We start from the raw sequence: 25,927 nt of genomic DNA, 5'->3' as shown, positions 1-25,927 counted from the left end.
AGGTCTGTCTGGGCAACTATTGGGAAAGTTCGTTTTTCTCCGATATTATCGATAATATCGTCTAACAATGTCTAAAAATGTCTAAGTTAGACAGGTCTGTCTGGGCAACTATTGGGAGAGTTCGTTTTTCTCCGATATTATCGATAATATCGTCTAACAATGTCTAAAAATGTCTAAAAATGTCTAAGTTAGAAAGGTTTGTCTGGGCAACCATTGGGACAGTTCGTTTTTCTCCGATATTATCGATAATATCGTCTAACAATGTCTAAAAATGTCTAAGTTAGACAGGTCTGTCTTGGCAACTATTGGGACAGCTCGTTTTTCTCTGATATTATCGATAATATCGTCTAAAAATGTCTAAGTTAGACATCTCTGCCAGAATTTCATTAGATTTTATTAGACGATAATTATTTGATAATGATTTATATGACATTGTCGCGCCTTCATGTTCCTACTCAGACCATATGGCTAGTTGTTCAGCGGCCCTAATGAGTTGAAATGGAGAAATTATTAGCACACTAAGAAGAGAACACATGTGTGTGGGTTGAGTATGCGTGTTGGTGGGTATGTGTGGGTGAGTATGTGTGTGGGTTGAGTGTGCATGTGGAGTTAGAATGCATGTGGGGTGAGTATGTGTGTGGGGTGAGTATGTGTGTGGTGGTGAGTATGCGTGTGGGACGAGTATGCGTGTGGGACGAGTATGCGTGTGGGGCGAGTATGCGTGTGGGGCGAGTATGCGTGTGGGGCGAGTATGCGTGTGGGGCGAGTATGCGTGTGGGGCGAGTATGCGTGTGGGGCGAGTATGCATGTGGGGCGAGTATGCGTGTGGGGCGAGTATGCGTGTGAGGCGAGTATGCGTGTGGGGCGAGTATGCATGTGGGGCGAGTATGCGTGTGGGGCGAGTATGCGTGTGGGGCGAGTATGCGTGTGGGGCGAGTATGCATGAGGGGTGAGTATGCATGAGGGGTGAGTATGCATGTGGGGTGAGTATGCATGTGGGGTGAGTATGCATGAGGGGCGAGTATGCATGTGGGGCAAGTATGCATGAGGGGTGAGTATGCATGAGGGGTGAGTATGCATGAGGGGTGAGTATGCATGTGGGGTGAGTATGTGTGTGGGGTGAGTATGTGTGTGGGGTGAGTATGCATGCAGGGTGAGAATATGTGTGGAGTGAGTATGTGTGGTGGTGGTGGTATGTGTGGTGGTGGTGGTATGTGTGTGGGTGGGTATGCATGTGGGGCGAGTATGCATGTGGGACGAGTATGCGTGTGGGACGAGTATGCGTGTGGGACGAGTATGCATGTGGGGCGAGTATACGTGTGGGGCGAGTATACATGTGGGGCGAGTATACATGTGGGGCGAGTATGCGTGTGGGGAGAGTATGCGTGTGGGGCGAGTATGCGTGTGGGGCGAGTATGTGTGTGGGGTGAGTATGCGTGTGGGTGAGTATGCGTGTGGGGTGAGTATGCATGAGGGGTGAGTATGCATGAGGGGTGAGTATGCATGAGGGGTGAGTATGCATGAGGGGTGAGTATGCATGTGGGGTGAGTATGTGTGTGGGGTGAGTATGTGTGTGGGGTGAGTATGCATGCGGGGTGAGTATATGTGTGGAGTGAGTATGTGTGGTGGTGGTGGTATGTGTGTGGGTGAGTATGCATGTGGGGCGAGTATGCGTGTGGGACGAGTATGCGTGTGGGACGAGTATGCGTGTGGGACGAGTATGCGTGTGGGGCGAGTATACGTGTGGGGCGAGTATACATGTGGGGCGAGTATGCGTGTGGGGCGAGTATGTGTGTGGGGTGAGTATGCGTGTGGGTGAGTATGCGTGTGGGGTGAGTATGCATGAGGGGTGAGTATGCATGTGGGGTGAGTATGCATGAGGGGCGAGTATGCATGAGGGGCGAGTATGCATGTGGGGTGAGTATGCATGAGGGGTGAGTATGCATGTGAGGTGAGTATGCATGTGGGGTGAGTATGTGTGTGGGGTGAGTATGTGTGTGGGGTGAGTATGCATGCGGGGTGAGTATATGTGTGGAGTGAGTATGTGTGGTGGTGGTGGTATGTGTGTGGGTGAGTATGTGTGGGGCAAGTATGCATGTGGGGAGAGTATTCGTGTGGGGAGAGTATGCGTGTGGGTTGAGTATGCGTGTGGGTTGAGTATGCGTGTGGGTTGAGTATGTGCATGGGTGAGTATGTGTGGTGGTGGGTATAAATGGGTGGCATGGAAAGGAATTCATGTGATGGGTGGGAATTATTGAAGGAAGGGATTTGTGGGTGTGACATGTGTGTTGATGGTGGTGGTGGTGGTGGTGGTTATAAATGGGTGGGCATGTGTTGGGTGGAAATAGTGGGTGGGAGGATTTTGTGGGTGTGATGTGGTGGTGGTTATAAATGGGTGGGCATAGAAGGAATACATGTGTTGGGTGGAAATTAATAGTGGGTTGGAAGGTTTTGTGGATGTGACATATATGTGGTGTTGGGTATAAATGGGTGGGCATGTGGAGGAATACATGGTGTTTTTGCACGTGCAGACAACTATACTTGGTTTTGTTATACTTAGAGTTTTATTCCTTTCATCCATATCACAGTATTTATTTATTTATTTATTTATTTATTTGTCACTTTATGTTGTAATAAATGCATTAGTAAACAGTGATTTGGATATTTACAATATCTCGCCATACCTAGAAGTAGGTTATCATCACGCCACCAGCAAGTCAATATTGTCAACGGATGTTTATTGTTTATTATGAAAATCACCGTCATTGATATAATTTACGACAGTGTTTTTTACTGATGGTATCTTATGACTTACGACTGACATACATTGTACACAAGACCCTCGATCTAGAGCCTATGTGTACGCACACAATTGCACATTATATTTTACTTTTTAGCAAATATAACGCACACAATACATCTGCTCAGTAACCATGGACAGGTTGTTACAAAGACAATCGTGGTCCAAATTTAAAACAAATAATTGTAATTATAACACCAATAAGCATATTGTGGTGAACCATTTGATTTGACATTGACGATCCAAACAGAAGAACTGATATCATTTCCAAATTCTATTTGGGTGAAATGATCACATTGTTCGACAGTAAATTTTACTGAAACAGAAAATAAATTGCAAAAACAGGTCTCTGCAACAGTACATTATAAGAGTAGTCTAGTGTGAACATATTTGGTACAGCATGTTTTTTTTTAAATGAGTTACAAGTGGGAAATAGTTGTTGGAGACTTGTTACATGCACCAAGATCACTTAATAGCATGTGATGCACCAAAAGACATTGCACAGAACAGTATTGCATTCACTTTGATGTTAGCCACATTTATCTGTTCCTGTGACTTTGATTACCAGTATGCTAAGTCTAAATGAAATCACACTCATTTCTGTTTTTAGAATACCCCCTCCCCAAAATGTATGTACATATGCAAACTATTGGTATTACCATATTTCCCCAGTCATATGCCGTGTGGCCTCAATATGTAAAATCGAGGAAAGTAAGGGGTGGGGGCTTAAACCCAAGGACCACCTCATGTTACCACCCTCGAAAATATGGATTACTTCAGTATTGCAACATTAGGTTCATCGTGAGTAATGACAGAACAGAAAGAGTGTGAACCTTGTTGTGATACACTGTGAAATTAAGGCGAGTTTTTTTGTAAAAGCATGAATCAAACACTCGTTGTCAGGGCCACCACACACTTCAAAATAAGAACTGTCATATTAACCATGATTTTTATGCAATGAAATACACTTTTTACATGTATATTTTAATAAATGTTAATTCATCGTTGATACTCGGTAAAAACACCCAGGGCCTATAACAGGGGATACACTCAACTCGTTAAATGTCTAAAAATATAGCAGTGGGCTTATGAAGGAAGTACTATAACAGTATATCTTGTAACCAATTTAGAAAAATCCTCTATCTAAAGCCTATATTATAGTGTAGGGAGGTAATACTGTTGAAAAAGTGGGGCATCCTCATCAACAAATATTTACTGATGCACAGAAAAACACTTATGTGGTACAATCAGGCCATGTGGTCTGATTGTACTCACAATCTGATTACCGGTACCATGTTGTTGTGTTCGAGACAAGGAGCATTACTCCAATGTGTACTTTTATCTATCTGAGAGTAAATGCATTGTATCTGATCATCCGGGTTAAACGAACTATTAGTCAAACTGGTCATGAAGTTAGTATTTTATCATAAAATTTCATGCCAGTCAAGCATTTAGCCGCATTTATTTTAACCAATTCATCCTTTGGAGAGTAATGATTGATAAATGTGTGTGCTTCGCTCAGACTGTATGCACACCGGGAAGTTGACATGATTTCCATCATCACAGTACGGTAACCTAGTAACCTAATAATTAACCTTTTCCCTACTAGTTCCCTATTTTCATCACAAATTCACAAAATAGTTTATAGTCCACTCTTTCCTTCAGAAGATTAAGGCAAAAATAACCAAATATCTGTTGGCTTCAAAATTGGCTTCCAGAAATAATGAGGAATATTAAAAAAAGAGGGGAGCAGAAAGATTTGGGTGAGAAAGTTTGGTGGTGTAAAGGTTAAAGATCCATGAACACCTTGCTTGCATCATTACATCATTTCCTCCCATTCATATTGGCTATCCATGAATGCTTACAGTAGATGGTGTGTTGATTAACTGAATACATTGTATATGCAACTATATGCCCACATATTACTACATAAACTAAATTTGAATATGCATTACAAGATATCGTAACTATGCACTCTATTCACGTGTCAAGACAAATCATTTTAAATTACTGGTTCAATTACACACATGCAGCAAAAAACATTATACTCTGACCAAAAATTATGTTGCCATGGCCACCTGGTGTCAGGCACGGCAGATGTCCGTTAAAAAGTACAACATGCTAGTGTTATCACATTATATTTACAATCAATCTATACAACAAAGATCACCAAAAGATTAGGAATGCATAAAAATAACACCTCAAAACATACTGTCAACAATGCAGTCTAATTAAGCCATGGAAACCCCAGGATCACCTCACTGATGCAGTTCATTTTGAATGTCACATCAACAACAAATAAAAACATTGACAATCACCCAGTGACAGAGATATGGAGTTGTCCGATATTTAAACTTTACAGCCAGAAATGGATGCCAAGGGCAGAAGTTTGTTGTGATTGAAAATATTAGAGGGCAAAGGGAAAAACTTTCAACAACATGGCTGGCCCTGTCATCCCTGGATATGTGCACCTGCCAACATTACTAAACATTTTGAATTAGGATGTCAGATGACTGTGTATTGTCAAATTTTGATATAGTACACGCTGGACATCAGATGAAATATAAAAAAAAAAAATATCTAATTTGATGATTTTTTTAAAATTAACAACAATAATAGGATTAATGATATTAATAACCATTAATGACAGCATTCCAAGCCACCAGGCAGTGTGCCCTTTAACAGGGCTGATTCTGAGCCAATGAAATCCAACAAAGTCAAGTTGAGTCACCTTGTTGACTGATGGGGAGGTTAGTCTTCAAGAGAAAACATTGGCTTAGATGTAGAGGGCAGAATGTCACCATCGATTTCTAATTTTCAGATTTGCTCTTGACATTAGCGGTTTGGTCTATTAATTTTTTTATAATTATTGCATTGGAGTACACGAAAGACAAACATACTGTAAAGGGGGTAATTATTCACTGGGTTTTAATTTAGCTTATTTCGCTGACTGGAAAAATGCGCTAAATTAAAACACAGTGAATATGTAAAATTTAGCATAGAACACATTATCTAAATGATAAAACCGTGAATTTAAAACCCACTGAATATGCCTGAAATGGTAAATCAGTGAAATTTAAACCCAGTGAAAATTAGTCATTTTACAGTACCTTACAACAGACTTTTTGAAGTGTTCTTTGTCTTCCTTGGAGGCTATTGGTGAGGGGAATTGTGGGATAGACAGTAATTCTTCAAGCCATTTGCATAAAAGTTGAAAGGTGTTTTTGTTGAGTGACATCAGTATATCAGCCATATGATCCATAACTTGTCGTGGTGATGCACCACCAATTGCCTAACAAATGGAAACAAATATAGCAATAAAATATTGATAGTAAAATAGTAGAATTACCTGCGAGCGATCTAACTCTTTGATAACAGATAATAAGCAGTAACTGATGCAAAGTTTTATACAAATTGGTTTTAAAGCGAGAGGGTCATCGCCTGCGCATGCGTGGGAATTGAGTCTCAAGCGGCGATAACAATTAACACACACTAAAACGCAAAGGCTCATGCGTAGACACTTATTTTGTAAACAATGACACGCTAAGGCCATCTCACACATGCGCAGGTGATGACTTCCCCGCTTTAAGTTGGTTATATAGCAGAATAACGATATTATAATAGTTAAATGGTTACACTGTCCAAACATAAGATATGGATGCTGTGGCAAAATGCACTATATGTTAGCACACGCACACACACACACTGAATCAATGTTTCAGAGCTGTAAACTGGAACAAAAAACAATTAAAAAAAATGATTTTAAATTGTTTTCAGTTGAACATATGATTTTGTAGAAACAATAATGACCATCTAGTAGCCATCTTTGATTTGACAGCTCAGATATGGTGTGATCTACACATTGTGATTTTACGATATTTTGACAGCATAAAATCAAAATACATGACCAGTCCTTCTTGATCATTTTGTTTAATTTTATACTGTACAATGAACCAGGTGCCACATCGTAAAATGAACCAGGTGCCACATCGTAAAATGAACCAGGTGCCACATTGTAAAATGAACCAGGTGCCACATCGTAAAATGAACCAGGTGCCACATCGTAAAATGAACCAGGTGCCACATCATAAAATGAACCAGGTGTCACATTGTACAATGTACCAGGTGCTACACCATATACTGTACAAGGTGGCACATCATACACACGTGCCACACCATACAAGATATCAGGTACTACACCATACAATGTACCAGGTGCCACACAATACAAGGTACCAGGTGCCACACCATACAAGGTACCAGGTACTATACTATATACTGTACCAGGTGCCACACAATACAAGGTACCAGGTACTATACCATATACTTTACCAGGTGCCACACCATACAAGGTACCAGGTGCCACACCATACAAGGTACCAGGTGGCACATCATACAAGGTGCCAGGTACTACACCATATACTGTACCAGGTGCCACATCAAACAATGTACCAGGTGCCACATCATGATCTGTGCCAGTTACCACATCACTCTCTGTGCCAGATGCCACATCATGTGCTGTGCCGGGTGACACATGGCACACTATACAAGGTACCAGATACCGTACCCTATAAAGTACCAGGTACCACACCCTACAAGGTAACCAGTTACAACATCATATACTGTGCCAGGTGCCACATCATACAATGTACCAGGTACCACATCATGTGTCGTGCCAGGTGGTACACCATATAGTGTACCAGGTGCCAAAACCTATAAGGTACCAGGTACTACACCATATACTGTACCAGGTACCACACCCTATAAGGTACCAGGTACTACACCATATACTGCACCAGGTGCCACACCCTATAAGGTACCAGGTACTACACCATATACTGTACCAGGTGCCACACCCTATAGGGTACCAGGTACTACATCATATACTGAACCAGGTACCACATCATATACTGAACCAGGTGCTACAACACACAATACAATGTACCAGGTACCACCCCATACATGAGTCATCCATATGATTTTTTTACTTTTTCAGAATGCAGATACACATTTATTTACATTAACCCAATGTTCTAATTGTTCTAGATGCATAAATTAGCTTTAATACCACTTATATGTATGACTAAAGTTTATATTATTTCATTTCAGAGTGCCAGATACAAAGATCCAAATGTGAAGAAAAGAGGCAACAATAGAGATAAATAAAATGGTCTTCATTTTGGAGCATCACACCATGTTTCCATGGAAACAGTGTTTACTCATCTTCTTAACAATAACTTGCATGAAAATATCAGGAAAGATTAGGTTATTTTTTGTTAACTATGATTGATTTTAAGAAAGTTCAGGCAAAATTAAAGATTACAATAAAGTTATCTGTTTTCCATACTTTCTGTATAATGGACTTGAGGCCATTAAGGTACAGTACCAAGAACAGGAAAAAACTGGGGGACATTGAACAAAATGTTTGAAATGTCACTTTTATCAGAGAGAAGTACACTTATTTATTTATTTTTTTTTAAACTCAATTTCACATGAAAGTTATTTTTCTCAGGTTATAAAAATTAGTTTGGCAAATTATTTCTTATGATGTAAAGACATAATAGCCGCCTTTTAGACAAACTGAATAAAAGTTACAAAAGCCACGCCCCCATCCTTGCCCTTGTCCTCTATAGTATTATTGGCTTATGCAGTAAACAAGTACCAGGCCCTGAGTGCCTGACCACAAGGCCTACCATAGGTGGAGCTCACACAGTGCACACACACACAGAACAAACAAAGTTTAAATACAATTGATACTGTAAAGGGGGTAATTATTCACTGGGTTTTAATTTAGCTTATTTCGCTGACTGGAGAAATGCGCTAAATTAAAACACAGTGAATATGTAAAATTTAGCATAGAACACATTATCTAAATGATAAAACCGTGAATTTAAAACCCACTGAATATGCCTGAAATGGTAAATCAGTGAAATTTAAACCCAGTGAAAATTAGTCATTTTACAGTACTAGGTTGGTATTCATCAAATGGCAGCTGACTGCTGAATAATTCACTCATCTTTATTTAAACAATAATAATTTCGAGTGGTTTTCAACACGACAATATTGATCTGCACAAAAGTAATGAAATCAAGTCCTGAAATCAGCCTTGACACACTGACGTTGTTTTTTACCATTAATTTCAGCTATCCTAGCTATGTCATAGGGGCTTCCAGGATGCAATGTGTTATGAAAAAGGTTGTCTCTGCCTCTACTCATTTTAATTCTTGCAACCATTCTCAAGTATTCCTCTCCCTCTAAAGTAGCGACAACCTTGAGGTGGAGGCATACCAGCATAGAAATTTTAATTATACATAAAAATTATGCTGCTTTGGATCCTCGGTAAGAAAACTGTAATTATTTCAAGGTTCAATAAAAGTTGTACAAAGTTGCTGCAAGTGGAAGTTTGCCCACTAGTGATACAGTGGAATATGCACTAGATATAGTGCAGAATACCACAGATAAATACTCACTCACACAAAAGATCAGCTGTGAAAGATTCACAATGGTGTTTACAGCTGACAAAAATGACCCCTGGTGGTCACTAGGACTTTGAAAACATAGCACCAATCAAGTCAATAGAATAACAACTTAATAGCACTGACTTAAGGGGTCTTAAAAGGAAGGACTCCCTATAAAAGTTTACTGAAACTTCCCCATTCTTCGAGTGCAATCAACAATAATTGTGGGATCTATACTACCTACATTATGCTGTTCAGGGTATAAAAAACAAGAGTGAGTTATTGTTAATACTAAAAATATGACAAAATGAATAAAAACAACAAATGACTACTATAAGGGTTTACAAAATTATGAGTTCATCACTATGACAGTGTCAATACTCAAAGTAGACTAATAATTGCAAAGTACTTAGCACTCAAATAGGAACAGAAATCAGTAAAATATACCATATCTTTTCAAAAAATAAAGCCAGAATCCATGCCAACATTAGTCTGTCTGGATGGCCATTTGCCAAAGATAAATATAGAGAACAGCTGATAAACCCAGATAACTCACCAACTTACTACAGTTTTTAATTTACTCTTCTGAAATTCGGGAATTAACTGATATTGTTTCCAATGATTACATTAATTTTGTAATTTCAAATATTGATATCCATATAATATTAATTTTCTTTCACTTTGTGCAGATTTGACAGTAGTTTTTAGAATGTGTTTATTCTATTCAGCCAATTTTTAGAAGTTCCAGGTGGGGGGGGAGGGGGGGAGGGGGAAGACAGCTATTTAGCATTATTTCAATTTCCACACATTGTTTTACAAAAAATTATAAAATTATTATTATCATTACAAGAAGATAATAAAGTTCTAAATAAGAAATACCGTACTGCTCCAGTGCAAATCTGTCAAATTTCATACACAATCAGTTATTTTATACACAGGCCAAGTAATTGGCAACAAACACTGCATATAGGAAATAGGTTGCTATTTGCCACTCCAAACTTCCTACATCGTAAACAGCTGTGAAAGATATTCACAGTAAAGTTGGCATGAATCAAACTTGTTGACATCAGATAAAAGTTACCACTGACATGAATGAGAGAAGAAATGGGTCACAGGTCACCTAAAGTACACCAGTTAAAGTACACCAACTGAGAAAAACATTTCTGATTTAACAGTAAAGCGTCAACAACCAATCAGATCATTCAAGCATGACCTCACCATCTACCAATCACATGTATTCCCAGCATCAGACCACTTTAGTTGACTTAAATACAGATTTGAAAATTAGACCAAAAAAACAAGCAATAAATAACAATGATTACATCTCAATAGTCTATAAAAATCACTGCAGATTTAGAGGCAGAGTTTGTGACTATAAATAATAAAAGTCAAATAATGTAGATTGCTTTAAAAAAAATTGCTCCACCCCCAAAAAGTGATGAAACAACCCATAAATAATCTGAAATATTTTAAGTAAAGTCATAAGCTAGCAGAAATAAAGAGTTCAGAAAACAGTCATGACTTTCCTCTGAACTACATGTATACACACTGACAATTTTTTGTTTCTTTTATAAACAGAGCACTTAAACAAAGGCAAGTCAATTTCAAAACCTCCAATGCTAAGCAGCATGCAATATTGACCCGATTACTGGCAGGTCAGAATATGACCTACCTTTCAAACAATGGACATTTACAGGCTTTACACCATGAATAACTTTTCTGCCCAAATAACATGTAGTTATTTATAACAATATATGTTTAATTTACACACACACCAGCCTGGTCTATATCACACACATCAGCCTGGTCTATGTCGCACACACCAGCCTGGTCTATGTCGCACACACCAGCCTGGTCTATATCGCACACACCAGCCTGGTCTATGTCACACACACCAGCCTGGTCTATGTCACACACACCAGCGTGGTCTATATCACACACACCAGCCTGGTCTATATCGCACACACCAGCCTGGTCTATATCGCACACACCAGCCTGGTCTATATCGCACACACCAGCCTGGTCTATATCGCACACACCAGCCTGGTCTATATCACACACACCAACCTGGTCTATATCACACACACCAGCCTGGTCTATATCACACACACCAGCCTGGTCTATATCACACACACCAGCCTGGTCTATATCACACACACCAGCCTGGTCTATATCACACACACCAGCCTGGTCTATATCACACACACACACACACACACACACACACACACCAGCCTGGTCTATATCGCACACACCAGCCTGGTCTATATCACATACACCAGCCTGGTCTATATCACACACACCAGCCTGGTCTATATCACATACACCAGCCTGGTCTATATCACACACACCAGCCTGGTCTATATCACACACACACACACACACACACACCAGCCTGGTCTATATCGCACACACCAGCCTGGGCTATATCACATACACCAGCCTGGTCTATATCACACACACCAGCCTGGTCTATATCACACACACCAGCCTGGTCTATATCACACACACCAGCCTGGTCTATATCACACACACCAGCCTGGTCTATATCACACACACCAGCCTGGTCTATATCACACACACACACACACACACACACACCAGCCTGGTCTATATCGCACACACCAGCCTGGTCTATATCACATACACCAGCCTGGTCTATATCACACACACCAGCCTGGTCTATATCACATACACCAGCCTGGTCTATATCACACACATCAGCCTGGTCTATATCACACACATCAAACACACACAAGTAGTAACCCTTCGTTTAAAATAAAACAATAAACAACAACACAGAAATAGACCTAACTTAAGGTAAAATCAAGCCAAGTATTTGTAAATTGGTGTTATAGTACTTATTAAAACCAAAATCATGATGTCACACTACTGTATTGTGTGGGAATTATTTGGGAGGATAATTGTCATCTATGGCCAGAACACAGAGATGCAGTTGTTGCACTTGAAAGAAATTTTAGAACCATGCGGGTCAATGCAGGTCAATGCGGCCAATATTGGAAATTCTGCAGGCAATTCAAAAAATCCCTCTAGCACAATGTACTTCAGACTTTCAGACCAAGGTTGTTCTTCTATAAAAACATCTATCTTTGATCCGAAAGTTAGAGTGCAACTCCATATTCAATTTTGAAAGCAGGAGAGTTATGATGGAAGGCATATATCAAGTACGTTTACTTTTCTCATCACTTTATTGTTCATCTAAACAAAAAAGCTTATGTAACACACTTACATAGCAATGTTGAAGGTAATATGTAAATTTAAACAGTAGTCTGTACTGAAGTAGATCCAAGATTTCTAGAAATCCCTCTATTGTGGTATCAACCAATTCAGTATAAGGAGTACTATTTTAAAAATAGACACCAATAAGCTTGAATGAATAAATTGTATTAAAACTTGTAGCTTGAAATGTAGTACAGTATTTTGTGCTGTATGACTTTAGTTCACTTATTGTAAATAGTGACAATATTTCAAGCAATATAATAGTTTAAAATACCTCCCGTTTAAAATTTCTAGCTATAGAATCGATGAGAGATGCAGGCTATTCTAAGGCTGAGAAAAAAAATATCTCTGTTTCTCGTTTCCACGTGCATCATTTTGAACTATGCACCTTGAACGTTTTTTTTTCCTTCTAAAGCATTCAAAAATGCGCTTGTACTCGCACTTGTCTCAAATTACCCCCATTTTAGCTCAGTCTTAAAAAAAAAAAAAAATCGCCTCATTTAAAAAAAATCATTTTACAATTTCCATGAAACAAGAAAAAGAGAATCTTTATTTCCTGGCCTAAGCCAAAAACCTTGTGTCAATGGTTCTCTGGTACATAATTTGTACACCACTATTGTAATTGAGACCTTGTAGCAAGGCTAAGACTGTGCAGCTATGTAATGTCTGGAGTTGACAAGCAGATGATTTCCTCCCGTAATATTGAAAAGGTTGGGTTTTAAACCCATAATATCAACCACATATCGGGTAGACCCTCTAAATTATTGCAGATTCCAACTGAGGTACTCACCAAAAAAATTCATTAGAAATGTTTTTTCAATGTTGTGTGGTAAGCATTGAGGAATTAATTAAGACAGAGAGTACAATAGAACACTGATTTGCTGATATATTTAGAGTTTTACTGCTTTGATTGCGGTCAACACACTCAAACTTGTTCAGTTACCTACCGGTATACTAAACCTGGGCATTTTAGGAGTAACCGTTGGAAAGATCACATTACGAATACCTTACCTTCAAAATGATTTCCACCAGATTCTGGCCATAATCCGTTACAATTTGAGCTAACAATGGAAACTTGGATGATTGATTGATGAAGTCACACTAGAAATACAATACAGAAATACAAGTTATAATAAGTTTTTATTTTTTTTTTTTAAATTGTAACATACTGCCCTCTCAAAAAATTTAAACTACTATGCCAAAAAAAATACGCATACTAATTTGCAAAAAATATTGCATATCATTTGCATAATTAAACGGTAATTGAAATGATTAACATACTCATTAAATCACTAACACCACAAGCACATAATGAAACAATTTTTTATGGGAAAAACTCAGTTTTATAAGAATGATACAATTCTACACAAGAATTGTCAGATTTATTTATCAATTTGATTTGAAAAATAACAGAGGAAGTAAACCACTATGGTAGACAGGATAATGTAAGTGGCGGTGTCATGACCATGACGATATTATGCTGTTTGTATCAACAGTTTAAATTACTCTCATATAAAGGGACAGTTAACAGAGTGACAAAAACAAGAGGTCATAATCATGATTGCCAAAAAAAGGCAGATAAAACATTCCTTGAAAACTATAGACCAATCTCCCTCATTAATACTGATGTCAAGATAACCTCTAAAGCAATTGCAAACCGCATTTATGCCATCCTGCCAACTATCATTCACCCAGACCAATGTGCGTTTGTGAAGGACAGATTTATAGGTGATGCAATTCGCACAGGTATTGATGTAATGTGGCTAACTAGACATCAAAATACGCATGAAGTGTTAATATCACAGGACTTCAAAAAAGCTCTCAATAATTGGTAAAATACAGATCTTTAAAACCTTTGGCCTTTCCCAATTCATATATTTAGCATCAATTATTACAGTGCCAAAATCAATTATTAAAAAAATCAATATTATTATTTACAATTTTATTAGGAATGGGAAGGATAAAATTATTTCAGATATTGAAAGGGATTAAATATGATTGAGGTGGACTCAATCCGATTATGTTGGTGAAACGGTTTGTTTCTGATAGCCAAGCCGGATGGAAGGATATATTGAAGGGACTATTGCAAAAGTTTGGGGACCATGTGTTTTTTCAGCGGTAGGACTTTCAGTGTAACAATTCAGTATCACTAGCAAAGTTCAGTTCAGTTCAGCTGTCATGTATAAACTTTAATTCCAACTCAATGAGTAACAAATGCTTCAACACAAATCACATCGGTTACATGAAAACACTAATAGTAATCAGTAACACACAGCCAGAGGGAGGGGGGGGGGGGTCACTAGCTGTGTGTGTTCTGTGATTGCTGAATCATGGAAAAAAAATATGACACAGACTCAGGAAGGTGGACACAGCATTGTACCATGGGAGCTTATGCCACAGACTAAATGAGGTGAACTAAAAGTACTGGCAGCTTGGGAAAAACCTTAGTTAGGCACATGTTTAGCCATCCCTGGAGGATGCTGGGATAACTAATTAAATATTATCATTATGATAGAAAGATGGTCTCACAGGCCTGTTTCAAAATACACTACATGTACACTATGTGTACACTGTACTGAAAGAAAATTTTATTAGGAATTTGAGTGGGCAGTGGATATGGGTTGTACACATGCACAGTGCACGGTTGCTGAAGCTGAATAGGAGTGGAACATGGGGCGGATCATAGAAGGGGGTTGAGGGATCAGGATTTAATATACTCAAAAAACAATTTTCTCATCTCTAAAACTGCAACAGATTTTCAAATGGTAAGAATTTTGCTGACTAATCAAATAATAATACAAACACCGGTGAAACACCAACCCACGCATAGACTAGAAAAACATTTTTTGTCATTCAATATATTTGCTTTAAGAGTGGGGAATACAATGGTTTGACATGTGTAAAACACAGCAAGCTCAACAAAGTGCCACCTTCAGTTACATCAGAAATATCTGAAGGCTGAATAAATTGGTTGAGATGGTATACATATTTTATTAGAACATTTTAATGAGAAACAAACAGAGCTGCAATGAGCTGGAATAACAACATGAATTAATGGCACTCCAGTTATTACTCAGCGTGTAAAACCTTCCCTAGTAACAATTAACAATACACAATAAGTATGCAAATCAATCATGTCCATTTCACTTCCAAGTCATGCACGCTGAGAGTGACTTCAAACTGTAAGAAATGCTTACAAAAAACATTTTCCAGTATCCTCGGGGGCGGACATCCGGGTATTTTCACCACCTGGCAACCAGCGGCGGTGAAAACAAAGGCCCAAAACTCACAGAAAACGGTACTTTGGGATGATTGTTGAGACTCCTCTGAACAGTGTAACAAGATTAGCCCTACATGTGTAACATATATAAATTTGGTTGTTCGGGATTACTTCAAAGTTGAGTTTGTGTTGTTTCCACAGCAGCGCACACAAAGCCCATGGAAATACGTGGTACAGTGATGTGCGTCTTAGCAATGTACAACGTCCGTGACGTAGCTCCGCCCCCGAGGATAACAAGCAATACACACAGCCACCTACAGGTCATACAGAGAAATGTTTTTGAAGGGCTGTTTAATACACAGAGATTCATAACAATTCCATGTATTCTCTGTCAGCAGTACTGGTAAATGTAGAAAATTATTTCACAAGATGTATTAATTAATCTCAAAATTAGTAAAAATTAAAGTATTTTTGTGTATATCACTGCCATCTATTATCAGTAAATAATGTCAGTTTTATTTCCTTTTTCATCAAAACATGGGATATTAAGTGATGTACCGGTAAGTGATTGTAGTATTTATCCCTCTATGCTACAAAGTATAAAACATTGTGTAATGGCGCCCTCTGTAGTTCACTTCAGAATTACAAACTGCATACATGTGTGACAGGCATATAATTTCAGTAACTATAAAACAGCGCCTGACCCCATTCAACAGAGGTCATAGTAACTCATGTCAATATTTTAATAAGAGGATTCTAAACTACTTTGTTTGGTGTAAATGACCCCAAAATTGACAGAGTTAACATGTTAGAAGGCATACATCTACCGGTAGCTCTAGTAACTAAACAATCATTTACAATGAGCAAAAAAATGTACATTGATTTAATATATTATTTAACCTTAATATGCAAATGGCCACCTTGTTATGAGTTAGAGATTCACTTTTTAAAATGCCATGATTACATAAATCAACAGACCAGTACATTATGGACACAATGACCAGCGCAAATAGAACACAATTTTAGGGTCAAAAACAAGTCTGAGATATACTGGAATATGTAAGCACATGTACATGCAAAAACTGCAAATATCGGTAGAAATTTTTTTTTGTTTTCATTAATCAAAAAAACTATCCTTTTAGTTTCATTCACAACAAGTGTATGTAGTTTAAAAAAAAAAAAATATTTTCATGAAAGAAAAAAAAACACACGCTTTAGATTTCTAATGGACAATATCCAATCACTTTGGAGCTATGTTACAAGGAAAACAATATAATGGTTGACCGTGACAGCACCACCTATAGTTCAATAGTGACTCAATGTACATCTACCGGTATAATATTTTGTTTATGAACAGTGCCCTCTGTGTCAGAAGGCTATACAAAGGTTTCACATCTGTAATTGAAGTTGTATCCATCCACCTTTAGAAATCACTAAACGAATAAATGCAAGTTTAACAGCAAGTCTCAGAAGTATTGGGCAGCCAATTTGCAAACTTGCTAGCGAATGGGTTAACTGCTTGGGTTTTAACATAACAGTTGGCTTTCAAATCTCGCGGGTGCAGTCTTGCGGTCACACCCACTCTGGGTGAATCTATGTAACAGTAGGGGATGATCGTCATACTCAAGAAGCTAATCAGCAACAGTTTTACAGTTGGATGGTGATTTTGTTTTCAAATATACCATGGAAAGTGTTCTTTTTTCTTCGTAATTTAATAGTCAAAACCCAAGCAGTTAGCCAATTCGCTAGCAAGTTTGCAAATTGGCTGCCCCAATACTTCTGAGACTTGCTGTAATCTACCTGAATACATCTCTTATTAGTAACATACGTAAAACACAACAAAGAATAAATTGAAATTGTTGATGACAATGATAAACACTTTAAAAATTAATAATTTGTATGAAAAGACAAGGCTGATAGCTAGCTTGCCCTGACTGTACTGTATTTGAAAACATTTAAAATTCAAACTTCTATGAGCTTTATTTTGTGTAAGTTACAGATTTAATTACAAAACTAAACAATATATAGCAATGTAAACAGGAGGTGGAGCGCTATTTTAGCAAAAATCAAGTACCGGGTAGTAGTCATGATATTACACAGGTTAGCCACAAGCAAGTACATCTTATGACAAGACAATGGGAAAGGACAATTAAAAACTTGAAAAACTACACACAATGTCTACCAATTATTTTTTTTATCAACCCCCCCCCCCCTAATTGAAAATATATTGAAAATATGCAAAAATATGCAGATTTCAACAAAAGCAGTCAAAAAGTATAAGAGAAATTGGTGACAATGGTTTGAATTAAGACATGAAACAAGGTAATGTGCACCAGTAACCAAACATGAGTGATGTCAAAGCCAGTTTTAATGAAATTAGTGAAGGCATGTCTAAGGAACGATGTTTCTTGGCGTCTCAGAACAAAAACGGATATGAATATTTATTTAATTGTATCTTGTCTTTGTACCGACTTTGAACAAAATTGATCAAGTAAACTCTGAAAAATGATGTCAAAAGAATTCATAGACAGAACCAAAAACAGAAGTCCGGATTACGAACTATAACTGATGAGAACTGAACAAGTTAACTTCAGACAAAATCACTAACCGTACTTATGTGTTGATGTCTATGACACTGGAGTGGATATGCACAAAAGTAAACAAGATGGCTGCCAGTAATCAATATGCTACATATGTGGTGTGTCATTTAAAACCAATATGATATGCTATCAACTCACAAATATTTACTGTGATGCTAATGATGCTCATTTTCTGGCAACAGAAAATCAAACTTTAATCTGGTGATCTTGAAAAACATAGCACTATAGTTATCAAATTTAATAGTAAATTCACATTTTACATTCACAAAATAGGCATAAAAAGGAAGAAAATCAGGAGCCACATTTTCGTTTGTGTCCTGACTTGCCTAACAATGTTATCTCAATTTCTTGAAGACCTCTTTTTTCAGCAGTCAGACAAGCTTGAGTTTGGGAGACATTTTTTGACTTAAGATCCCTAAATGTGTAATCTTCATGCCAATGAACTCAACCTACTTTTCACAACACATTCACATAATGAGTTCTGAGAATGAAAATGGATGGTTATCTGTCAGTTAGGGCAGATAAAACTGACAGACAGTCACCACTCAGGAGTTACACAGACTGAAACAAACGCAGACAAAGTCTCTCACAAATAAACACTAAGTTGAAACTTGTTTTTTGTTAAAAATAGTTTTAAGTCGGTGAATTTGCAAATCAAATCATTTTCATGACAGTAATTCTAGAACAAACATTTGTCAGTGTAATTCCATATTACCCATGAATCTTAGCGGTTTTAGTTTTCTGATAACACATGCAATAGTTGCAAGCATGATAACAAGGTCACTCACACAGCTAAAATATGGTATTTTTGAGAAAATTTCAACACAATTCTTCCCAATATAAGCATGATAGTATGACTATCCTCTTTTTGAACATAATGCGTGTTACATTTTAATGATAGTAAAATAATGAAAGTCATACTTACAAAGAATATTGCTGTAGATTTGACAGTGATAGTTTCTGGTAATGTTAATCCTACTAATCCAATCTGATAGATAGGTAATGGATTACAGTCCTCACAAACGACCACATGAGGGCACTTTCTTAGTAGCTATGGAAACAAAGATATGCATTAAACACTGTACTGTATAGTTTAATTAGATACAAACAATAATCAATGTTCCAATTATTAAGAAAATAAGAAGAAAATCAACTTGTATCAATTGGTTTTTAATTTTAAATTCAAATGCGCCCTATTTGGCTGAAGTAAGAGATGCAGGCATGTGAGTAGACAATATTTACAGGAATGTGTTTGCTTTGCACTTCAATCAATTTTCTAACAAATGCAGTGATTACAAATCAATTATTGATTGAACAAAATGTATTACTATAGAATCACCACAGATCAAAGTATAGAAAATGTTATGAAAAGTGATTTGATATGCATGTTGATAAATATTTTTAAAATGGGCAAAAATGACTATGAATGAATGAATGAATGAATGAATGATAGAATGAATGAATGAATGAATGAATGAATTTGACAAGGATTACATTCACTAAAATTGCATCTCAAATAAACAAAAACAAAATTACACAAAAAATTGTATTTATTGTATAAAGGATACAACTAATATTTTACATCATTTTACACTTTTCTTTCAAGTATTTAAAGTCCTGCACTACCAACAGAACATATACAATATAGCACATAGAACTCATATTAAGTGTATAAACATACCTGTGAAATTAATGACATATAACTTTCAATGACATCGGTATGTTCATGAATTCCTGTCAAAGTGAAAAACACACAAAGCACATGTATCAATAATATCAACTCACATGCAGACCACTTTCCTGGAAGTCTATGCTGTTTTGTATGTGCATGCATACCAGATGCAATGCCAACATGTACCGTAAAATCTGTACTAGAAGTCGCATCATTTGTTTTTAATAATTGAGAACCCAAAATTCATCATTTCTCATATGTGTAAATGCTCTAATAGAAGCCGCATCTCCTCTGTTGCATTGTACCATTTTAATAAAAGCCACGGCTTTTAATACAAATTTTACAGTAATCGTGATAATATGCGTGTGGATTTATCAATCGACATGCCAAAAATGCCAGATTACATTTTACTAAATATCAGTACTAAAATAGACTGACAAGTTTGTATTGGCTACCATGATAAAATCTGGCATTTTTTGCTTGTGCCCCAGTCTCACTATATCCAGGAAGGTGGTCTATGCAGATGAAGCATGTTACGATATTGCTAGGTGAGAAGTGCACTAAAGGTAGTACAAATATTCACCTCAAATAAGGTGGTCATATGATCCACAACAAAGCCTTGGTTGACAATGAGCTTAGAAAGCTAGTATATGAAAACTGCATGTCCACCACTATTTGGGTTGACATTTGAATGTGTTGTTATACTGAACAGAAAAATATGCCCTTCATTTGTATATGTACATATGCCCTGCGAGGGCGCCCTAGTAAAGCTGAACAAGTCATTGAAAATGACACAGTCCCCATTAAATGTTTGAAAGTTCTCTTTGTTCTTGTCATATTAAAGCGGAGGGGTTGTCGCGAGCGTGTCCTTGAAACTTGAGTTCCAAGTGGCGTATACAACAGATTGTTTATTTACATCGAAACACGTGTTCCGTGTAGTAGTAATATGGCCAAAAATAAAAACAGCCATTATTCGGCCATCTTTGATCTGATTATGAAACACACTGATATGTATATGATGTATGTGCCAAATTCGAATGAAAATGGTACATAAATTGTGGAAATATAGTAGTAAGGCCAAAAAGTCAGATGCTGTCAATCGGCCATCCTTGACTAGATTTTGAAACAAATTGTCATGGACATGCATCCTAACATGTATAAAGTACATGTATGTGCCAAATTTGAATGAAAACTGACAAGATACCGCATAAAATCTTTGATCCAATTGCGAAATAAATCGTCATGGATATGTATCCTAACATGAATAATCTATGTACCAAGTTTGAATGACAACTGACAAAGCATGTCCAAAATACAACATTTTACAAAAAACAAGATGGCTGCCAGTCGGCCATTTTGAATCGAATCTCTAAACCACTGCATGTGCATATGTCCCACATAAGGTACTAGACACATGCAAAGAATGAATGGAATCGGTCCACAGGATTCTGAAATATGACTCTGGACAGACTGATGCACGGACGGACGGACAGACTCGGAACTTACGAACGGTCAGGGACATGTATCCTAACATGTATGATCTATGTACTAAACAACAAACTGACAAAGCATGTCCAAAATACAACATTTCAAAAAACAAGATGGCTGCCAGTCGGCCATTTTGAATTGAATCGCTAAATTATTGCATGTGCATATGTCCCACATAAAGTACTAGGCACATGCAAAGAATGAACAGAGTCGGCCCAAGGGATTCTGAAATATGACTCCGGACGGACGCACAGACGGACAGAGACCGAATTACAAGTCCCCGTTTTCGGACTTCAGGGTTTGACCGGACTCCACACAAAGAAGTTCTAAACATATTGGATTTCGGCATGCCCAGGATGTATTCTTGGAAGGATAAGATGTATAATAATAGGGTTATTATGAGAATACCTCAAAGTATGCATGAAGACAGTATTGCGAGAGTATCGACCAACGCGCAGCGAAGGTCAATGCGCTGATGTACTGTCTCATAACATTATACATACCTGCAGTCTGAAATATACTCAAGGTTTTGGTAGATAATGATACATATAAAGACTTGAGTGTTGGTAATTGGGCTTCATCAGTAGAGAATAACATCATTAACTGAAATCAAACACACAGAAATTGCCGCCAACTACATAAACAGACAGGCGATTAGATTAACATTTGAGAACCTACAAATATTAAAATCACCCGTGGTTATTTTTTCTGATGAGACAACAAGTTTCAAAATTTACAAAAAAATTTAAATATTCAAATAGTAGTACTAAATATTAAATAAATAATAAGTTATTGAACCATTGAATAAATAAAGTAGCACACAAGGTGCTAATACATTAAGCTAAGCAAAAATGTTTGAAAATTCATAACTACATGTACATGTACCGGTAGTTTAAAAGTATTGAAAGCAGTCTGTGACCAATTAACTCTTTGGGTGCTATTGTCAACTGGCACAATCTACAAAATGATTGTGTATAACCCTCCTCCACATGAAATGTTCATAACAATCTAAAAATAGACAAAACTTATGGCGAAAACCAAAAAGAAATACATGAACAAAAATTTGCCATATTAAAACCAGTTGGTTTTTGCTAAAATTCCATTTACAAAGCAAAAGCTTGCATATTCTGAAATCATACGACATAAAACCTACCGGGGGTATTTAAATGTATGCATCCCTTGCAAATATTTGTTTGCAAAAAAAGAATAGATTACTTCAATAATGTCTATGTGATCCCTTGCATTATTACAAATTTTAATTATGATGTCAAACTTTGAGCCCATGATTTAAGCAAACATACCTGTCTGAGCCCTGTTATTTAAACAATTTTTCACGCACTTAATGCAAACCATACTTATGACCCATACAGCATTCTAAGCAAGTGAGGGGCACTCAGTTTTAACAAATCAATCTGCCATGCTTGATCACACACAGACACCTAAACCCTGAATAGCAGTGCATATGGATTCATGATAATATTCAGATAAAATGCAAATGATTCTGTGAAAACTGATTAGTGTCACCGGATGTTTTTTTTTTTTTTTTTGCAAAAGTCCTTATTCACAAAGCATGTTATGGAAATATGTGAATGCGCTATTTGTTATTATGAAGATAATCTCACTCATTTCCATAAACACGATCACATATTCCCAAGCGTGTACTGAGTTTTTTGATGCCACTGGTTAAAATATTGACAGAAATCATCTTATAAATCCATGGTGATACAAAAACTGAATGGCTCAAAATAACAATTTCAATGAATGTGACATATTAAATTGATTTGAAAAATAACAAAATTGTCAACCGATACTACAAACTGAGTACTCACTGATTTTGCTAATTCCAGAACCGATGACTGTGGAATAACGGAATATATCTGTACAATAATCTGTGATAACTGAGGTACTAGTGGAGCCATGTCATCAAGTAAGGTTCGCTGAGCTCGTTTCAGCAATTCACAAACGTCCTGAAAATTAAAACAACCTTGCATCATCAGATTATATACGGCAGCGCAATGACCACCATTCCTGAGTGCGGCTAGTTTAGCATTCCAGTTCAGTCACCGACAAACCCACACCAAGAGAGTAGTCACAGTCACGTATGTATGTACTGCATCAGCGAAATGAGAAGTGATACTAGGTAATTTAAACACCAGTATAAGTAGCTTAAAGCAAAAACGATCCTACTATATATCAACATTTTATGGCCTGAATGAAGCTCTTGCTGCCCTGTGTCATACAGCACCCTTGCAAGCATGGATGTTTGCACCGTGCAACTTCAGACTGTGTAAGCTATATCCTCCTTATAAAGGCTACCATTAATTTAATTAATAAAGACATAATTATCATGGCAGTTCTAACTAAACTGACCTCAATAATACCAGTGTCTGTTAACCACACAGAAACAATCTTTTGAATCAGAGGAAACACTTGTTGTAAAACCAACAATACTGGCTGGGTTTCTTCAGACTGCGGTGGCGCTGGTTGCTTCTTTGTTGTGCCTTCCTCAGTGTTATCTGGTCGTCTGTAGTCCAGTGTTGAAAACAACATTGACAGCATATTGATACGTACATGAATTCCAGACTTTGTGATGGCAGACGGCTGTGATAGATACAAGACACATGGTAAGCGAAAGAAAACAAAGCAGAATACACAACACCCATGGGGTTCAGATATATTATCTAATTTAGATATATTATAGAAACAGGTACAAAAATATACACATTTTGAGGTGTAGAACAAGGAAAACTGAATATCACATACTACAGTTACATATGAACCTTTTCACCACCAGACTTCCTTGCTCAAATTTTTCTGCACTCTATTATTGCATTTTTCAATATTTCTGGAAATGAACTGTAAGTTTGAAGTCAACAGACAAAATTTTAGTCAATTTTGAGTTTTTACAGAACTCCAAAAATTTGGCTATTTTTGTCCCAGTCTTCTGTTTTGTTTTGTTATGAAAAGAGGGAACTGGTGGTGAGAAATTAATAAAAGTTAAATATATGATTCATACCCAAAATATAGTTAAATTATACATTGTATGTTGGTTGGTAGTTGACTTTGACAGAATATGGATCTGTATAGTAATACTACCAACACAACAAATCTATTTCATTTTTAGAAAAAAATCAATTTCAGTTGAATTCAATCAATGAGTACAGTGTGCAGTGATGTCATTTGAAAATGTTCCAATATTATAATTATTAAAATTATTATCGGCCAATAGAAACCTCTCAATTCAGTTTGAATTATAAAAATGAAAGGAATGGGTTTGTTAATAGAATTAATAGAAGAATCATTCCGATCCGGCTGGGGTTTCATTGCTTGCATGTTTCAATATTGAATGAATAGATAAAAACACAATTTTTTTTTAATTTCTTGTATGTGCTATGTGTGTTTGTCATGCATATATGCCAAGGCAGCTATGTGACTGTTTCATGTACATGTGTGAATGCTTGTTACGCATATACAAGAATGCAATTATTGGTTATTATGCCTGCATCGCCTGTGGTTCATACTTTGCACAGTAATTCATACGAAGAACTGATGCCACAGAGATAAGACAAGTAGCCTGACGAGTTGCGCCCTCCGCAGTGCTCCAGACCCAACACAGTGAGGTGAGGTCTGATGCCGTTCGGCCTGCGAGGGCGCTACTAGGCCTACATGTCAGGCTATGAGACAAGGTGACAAGTAACAAAACAGATACTGTGGAATACTTTATTTTCGCTGGAATTAATTTTCGCTGAAAAGGCTTTTTGGGCGTTTTGCTTGGAATTTATTTTCACTGATTTTTGATGAGTTTAATATGAAATATAGGAAAAAAAGTATATTCGCTGGATTTTATTTTCACGGAATCATCCCTTCAGCGAAAATAGCGAAAATAAATTCCAAGCGAAAATAAAGTATTCTACAGTAATCTTGATAACTTGTATTTCACATTGTATTTTCCAGACTATTCACATGCATAAAATGGACACAATAGTAGGTCCAAGTTACATACATCATCGCCATATAGGATTTGGAGTTGATTCTACACTCAACAAACAGCTTAAGTGACTGACTCACAGAATAAAATCAACTTCTCATCTAATATAGTAGTGCTATGAGTAACACTTTACTGTGATAATATCTCACCTGTTCGCTGGTTAATGCTTCTAACTGTTGTACAATAGGTCCTACCAAGACGTCTAAATAACTCATTGTACTCGATAATCTCAGAGATGACAATGTGTAACCAACTGTACTCATCAGACGAATCAATTCCCTAGACTGAAAAATTTACATTGTTATCCATATTATTGCAAGTTGCAGCCTTCCTGTGATATCAATAATTTTGTGATTTTTTCAGTTCCCATTTGATAAGAAACTTGTGTTTTGAATTCTGTCTGTGCATCCAACTGTTTCTCAGACATTCATTTTTTTTTAAAGTTCCTTTATTTGTTCTTT

General features: G+C 37.1%; 1 protein-coding gene and 1 long non-coding RNA gene across 2 annotated transcripts in view; one reads left to right on the top strand and one right to left on the bottom strand.

Annotated features, from left to right (window-relative positions):
- LOC146739102 (uncharacterized) overlaps positions 1-8,133 on the top strand; it is a 37,483-nt gene extending 29,350 nt beyond the window's left edge. The window contains exon 2 of the long non-coding RNA XR_014930417.1: positions 7,910-8,133. This is a non-coding gene — a long non-coding RNA (uncharacterized LOC146739102). The remainder of the gene's footprint in view (positions 1-7,909) is intronic.
- Positions 1-25,927, bottom strand: part of LOC100375848 (importin-13-like) — a 75,852-nt gene that overhangs the window by 20,147 nt on the left and 29,778 nt on the right. Inside the window, exons 17-24 of the mRNA XM_085503351.1 lie at positions 25,616-25,750; positions 23,849-24,079; positions 23,308-23,445; positions 21,982-22,081; positions 20,000-20,052; positions 19,244-19,369; positions 13,510-13,599; positions 5,911-6,092 (exon numbers count right to left, since the gene is read on the bottom strand). Of these exons, the coding sequence (XP_085359477.1) occupies positions 5,911-6,092; positions 13,510-13,599; positions 19,244-19,369; positions 20,000-20,052; positions 21,982-22,081; positions 23,308-23,445; positions 23,849-24,079; positions 25,616-25,750 (1,055 nt within the window). The remainder of the gene's footprint in view (positions 1-5,910; positions 6,093-13,509; positions 13,600-19,243; positions 19,370-19,999; positions 20,053-21,981; positions 22,082-23,307; positions 23,446-23,848; positions 24,080-25,615; positions 25,751-25,927) is intronic.

Source organism: Saccoglossus kowalevskii, chromosome 9 (assembly GCF_978046115.1).
Source record: "Saccoglossus kowalevskii chromosome 9, keSacKowa6.1, whole genome shotgun sequence".
NCBI lineage: Eukaryota > Metazoa > Hemichordata > Enteropneusta > Harrimaniidae > Saccoglossus > Saccoglossus kowalevskii.
Note: the sequence above shows the minus strand (reverse complement) of the source record. Positions and strands in the feature narration are given on the sequence as shown.